This window comes from Fukomys damarensis, unplaced genomic scaffold (genome assembly GCF_012274545.1).
Source record: "Fukomys damarensis isolate Sample0158 unplaced genomic scaffold, DMR_v1.0_HiC HiC_scaffold_35, whole genome shotgun sequence".
NCBI lineage: Eukaryota > Metazoa > Chordata > Mammalia > Rodentia > Bathyergidae > Fukomys > Fukomys damarensis.
Genome location: NW_022900947.1, coordinates 6434081 through 6439568, shown reverse-complemented (window position 1 = coordinate 6439568; position 5488 = coordinate 6434081). Strand labels below are relative to the sequence as shown.

Here is a 5488-nt window from a genome sequence, read left to right as displayed (position 1 = left end):
AGCAGCTGCCGCAGACCATCATCATCGGGGTGCGCAAGGGCGGCACGCGCGCGCTGCTGGAGATGCTGAGCCTGCACCCCGACGTGGCGGCCGCTGAGAACGAGGTGCACTTCTTCGACTGGGAGGAGCATTACAGCCACGGCCTGGGCTGGTACCTCAGCCAGATGCCCCCGTCCCGGCCGCACCAGCTCACGGTGGAGAAGACGCCAGCCTACTTCACGTCGCCCAAAGTGCCCGCGCGCGTGCACAGCGTGAACCCGGCCATGCGGCTGCTGCTCATCCTGCGGGACCCGTCGGAGCGCGTGCTGTCCGACTACACGCAGGTGTTCTACAACCACCTGCAGAAGCACAAGCCCTACCCGTCCATCGAGGAGTTCCTAGTGCGAGACGGCCGGCTCAACGTGGACTACAAGGCGCTCAACCGCAGCCTCTACCACGTGCACATGCAGAACTGGCTGCGCTTCTTCCCGCTGCGCCGCATTCACATCGTGGACGGCGACCGCCTCATCAGGGACCCCTTCCCCGAGATCCAGAAGGTCGAGAGGTTCCTCAGGCTGGCGCCCCAGATCAATGCCTCGAACTTCTACTTCAACAAAACCAAGGGCTTTTACTGCCTCCGGGACAGTGGGCGGGACCGCTGCTTGCACGAGTCCAAAGGCCGGGCGCACCCGCAGGTGGACCCCAAACTGCTGCATAAACTGCACGAGTATTTTCACGAGCCAAATAAGAAATTCTTCCAACTCGTGGGCAGAACATTTGACTGGCACTGACTTCCGAGCTGCGGGGCCGGGGACCTTTCCTGAATTGTAACTTCCGGGTTCTATCTTGGGGGGGCGGGGACAGAGTTTTCAAAAGGGCATTTAAGCTATAATTTATTTGTAAAATCCATAAATTACTTCTGTACAGTATTAGATTCCCAATTGCCATATATACTAGTTATATTTTTCTACTTGTTAAATGGAGGGCATTTTGTATTGTTTTTCATGGTTATTAACATGGTGTAATATATGTCTCTATAAGAAGGAACTAAAAATGATTTCACTGGGAGAAAAAAAAAGATTTTTCTGGAGACGCTGTCTTTTTTTGAATATAATTATCTTGCCCCAAAATCAAAATAGCTGGTTGTGCTGCCCTTCTTACAGCATCTATATTCTTTTGTTAGTGAAGAGGAAGGTGTTTTTCATGGCTGTTATGGTCCTCTCTGCCTTCTCTCATTTCTGCGTTGCTCTTCTAATTTTTAATGTCTCGCTGTGGTCATCAGATTTATATTTTACTTGTATCAGAGGATTTGTTTTCACCAATAATTCTTATTAGTTTTGGAGGTGATCGTTTTACCTGTGCCAAATAAAACCCAGTATGTGGTTTTTAACCCTATGTAAAAACTGAAAGTGGACAAGGAGAAATTAAGGATGGAGAAGCAGACATAACTAGCAGGAGGTTCTCTGTGATCTAACTTTGCCTCACAGACTATTTGCATGTAGTTCTGATTTCGGTAACGAGGGAAACTTACCATCAGCAAGAATAAAACCTTGGCTTTCAACATGATCTTGGGTCTGCATACTTTGCCCCAGGAGACAGCTGACCTCTAGAAAGCCACTCTGAAAAGAGAACAAAAATTACAAAATCTGTGCTTGTCTCTATCTTTTAGATTTTATGAAAAGCCAGCAGGAGAGATAGCCTTTATAGCCTTTGCTTAGTCTGATAATTTAGTCCCCAAACGATCAATATGCTTTTATGGACATATATCCCACACTCATTAACATGTAAGTATGGGCGTGTTTCAAAATCAACTCCAACTTTGGAATCCTGAATGTGAAAGACATTTTCAGCTCCCAAGGGTTAAAGTTATGAAGTGACAAGGGCGAGCAGAGGGCAAGGAATAAGGCAGCCTGGCCCCCGCGTGCCAAAAGGGAAGCTTTCATTTCTGCCGCTCCTCGATCAGGCTGCCTTATACAATTGCATACCCTGAGCTTTTTGTCCTGTGTAAATAAAGCATTCATTACAATAAGAAAATAGAAGTAAGCAAACCAACACTGTTTCCTGGCATAGTCTGTACTTAAGGAAGAGAAGAAGTAGACGTTGTGATTAATGGTCCCCTACACCTAAGGTCTCACTGAAGTTTCCCCACAAGCAGACTCAGGATGAAGGAATTATTGTGGCAAGTTCAGAGGGGAGGAAAGAGGTGCCAACACACGGGGAACTCGCCCAAGGTCACATTGACTATAAGCCGGGACTTGAAATCCATTTGCAACTAAAGCATAGGAAGTTTATTTATTTATTCATTTCTACCCAGATGTTTCTAAACTCTGAAGGAAAAAGGCTCAGGGTCAAACAGAGTTCTTCCTGACTCGACCTGACTTTTCTGCCCTGTTGCCAAAAGCCTTCCACCCTAAGAGGTGTGCTGGAGCTGGAGGAAGGACAAGAAGGAGCCTGCATATTCTCTGCAGCCTTATCGGGGAAGTGAGTCACCTTGGTTGGGTTTCAGCAGCCCCAGCCTGCCTTGACCTTAGTGTGGCCCATGCTCCACCCCAGGCCTTGCAGGGACAGCAGAAAGAATGCTTCCCTTTCAGAGCCATGAAGGTTATCATTAACCCAGCACGTCCCCAGAGGGGAGATTTATAGCAGTCTTCCGGTGGGAGTGGCACTTGGCAATACGCAGAGTGCTTCGCTCTGCAGCACATGATGGAAGCTCGCTTCTATCAGCCATGTAGGAGCTGGAGAATGAGAGCCAGGAAAGGTTCAGTAGAGTTCCAAAGGCCGCTTACAAATGTAGAAACTACAGGGAGACACTGAGGAGAATCTCTGATGGCAGAAAGCGATGCTTCTCAAACCACCTATGGATTTTTCAGCCAGGAACGGTTGGGATGAAGGAACAAAACAGGACCAATTCATTCATATATTGGTGTCACCCCAGTTAGTTACTGTAAAGATACAGGGAATAGGGAACCAGAGTTTCAGCTCTCTCCACGGTGTTTAGATTCCATCTAGCGCTGATTTACTCAGATGAGGCTGTATCAGACCCAGGTCTTGTAGGGCCGAGGTGCAGCAATTCAGGAGCCAGCATCAGGTCCTTCCTGAGTGTATTGGTCATGATTCCCATTGCTGAGACACAATGCTGACACCCGCCATTTAAAGGAGCAGAGGTGTTTCGTTTGGCTTATGGTTCAGCACATTCACTCCGATGAAGAAATGGCTTGGTGGAAGGAAGGGTGGGGGAAAGATGCTCACCTCCCAGCAGCCAGGGAGCATAGAGAATAGAGACACACTCTCCAAAGGCACGGCTGCCTGCGGGGACCCAGCTCTTCATCCAGGCCCCAGCTCCTCACTGCACAGTTAGCTATGAACTTATCCAGGGATGCATGCACTGATGATCACGGAGTCCCCAGGATCCAGTCACTTCAGAAGTGCACCTCTGAACCCATGAGACCTTTGGAGGACCCTGTAGATCTAAACTCTATCACTGAACACGCATAACAGCAATTCTATTACGAAAGACAGTTGCTGACTGGAGACACTGAGGCTCCTGCCTGGACTCGGGGCCCTGGGCAGCCTGGGAAGCTCTAGCTGGGTCCTTCCAGAGGGCATTTGACAGCAGCTGCGTGTGGGATTTGGAGTCTTCAGAGCTTGTGATGTTCCTGAGTCAGAGCAGTGCCTACCCCTCCTTCCTTCAGGAGCCAGATAGAACTGCAATCCTGGCAGCACTGTGTGGCAGCACACAGCCTGGAAATTGGCTAGATTAAGAAAAGTGATGATGTGCGCCGAGCACAGGCTGCCTTGCTCCTTCTACCCTGGGAGACGCTTGCTCAGGCTAAGGGAGAAGCAGGAGAAAAGAGGCCAACACTCAGCATGCTTGTTGCTTACAAGGATGGGGCCAAAGGTCACCACTTTTCATTGGCTCTTTGAGTCTCTACTCTGTGACAAACATGGTCTTAATTCCAGAAGAAAAGAAAAAGAAAGCGCATCGGGAAGTCATGGTCAGTAATTGTTTGTTCTGTTTTATTTTTTTTAAAAAGAGGGAATAGGAGGGGGAAGGGAAATCACCCCTCACCATGCCATGTACAGACTGGGCAGTCGAACTGTGTTCCACGGCTTGACGTGAATCCAGCTTCATCCCTAGGATGAGTCAAGGAGCCAAGTTACAGAGCAGAAGAAACAGACAGTAAGAGGTTGTCACTGCCAGGCAATGGGGCTCATACCTGAAATCCCAGTGGTCTCAGTCAGGAGGAGATCAAGTTTGAGCCCTTTAACAAGCTCCTGTCTCAAAATAAGAAATAAGAAGGGTTTGGGATGTAGCTCAGTGTAAAGGACCCAGATTCGATCCTTAACACCACAAAAAGAAAGAAAAAAAAAAAAGCTTGCCATGTCTGCAAGTCATTTGTTTAGAAGAAAGAGAAATACTGTTCACTCTGAGGGCATAGTTGACCAGTGACGGGGACAGTGGCCATCTGGTATGACACAGGTATGGCATAACAAAGATTCTTCCCAGAATAATATTTCAGAACTAGTAAGAGAAGAAGAATCTTCCCAAAGGTCATAAGGAGCTCTGAGCAGTGTCACTGGACCTGCATTTATGGTCTCTTTCTGGAAAGGCTTCTCCACAGAGCAGTCAGATGACAGAAGACAGCGGTGTTGCCGTGCAGGTCATCCTGGTAAGGACATCTTCAGGAATCAGGAGCAATGGGGAGGGTGAAGAAGATAGGGGAGATACAGGGAAGACTGTGTGTAGCAGGCAGGCCCCATGCTGGTCAGGTACTTGTGGCCTTGACAGCTACTTTCCAACAGTGGGGTGTGGGAAGCTCACTGAGCAGGCACCGTGTGCCTTCGATTCCTGGGCAGGTGTTTCTGTTGCATAAAAATAGCTATCATTTATTGCACACCTGCTAAGAGCTTGGTATTTTAAATATGTTGCTTCTAACCCACATAACAATTCGAGAAGTAGGAAATGGCTCGCTCATTTAACAGAGGAGAAAATTTGTAGATTAAAAGCTTTACCTGTGAGGCCAGAGTCATCACTGGCTGCAACTGGAATTTTTCTCTAATGTCCCAGCTCTGATATTTTCTGTACAACCAATTGTGTGTAAGGATAGAAGAAAGTAATGCATGAGTCTCTGTCTATAAGGGAGAGCCAGAAAGGGACACATATAGACATCTAGGATGCTAGGCAGGACAGACAGATGCTAGGCAGGACAGACAGATGCTAGGCATGATGCATGCAAGGGGACCTTCAAGCAAAGTGGTTGGGACTTGATATAGAGAAATGTAGGAAAACAGACTTCTACTGGGAAAAATGCACTGGGGTCACCTCAGCCTGCTCTGCAGAGCACCCCACACGGGGGACAAGATGAAAGGACCAAGGCTTAAGATGTCATCTACTTTACTTGCTTGATTGAAGTATTTTGACATTGGAAATGTCTGTCACCTTGACATTAAGATCTTTACACCATTTTGCCCAAATTCTGGAGTGAGGTTAAAAAAAAAAAAAAAAAAA

At 47.7% G+C, this 5488-nt stretch overlaps 1 protein-coding gene across 1 annotated transcript in view; it reads left to right on the top strand.

The window, feature by feature from the left end:
* Positions 1–5465, top strand: part of Hs3st1 (heparan sulfate-glucosamine 3-sulfotransferase 1) — a 5836-nt gene extending 371 nt beyond the window's left edge. Inside the window, exon 2 of the mRNA XM_010641933.3 lies at positions 3–5465. Within this exon, the coding sequence (XP_010640235.1) occupies positions 3–770 (768 nt within the window). The 3' untranslated portion in view covers positions 771–5465. The remainder of the gene's footprint in view (positions 1–2) is intronic.
* The last annotated feature ends 23 nt before the right edge of the window (positions 5466–5488 follow it).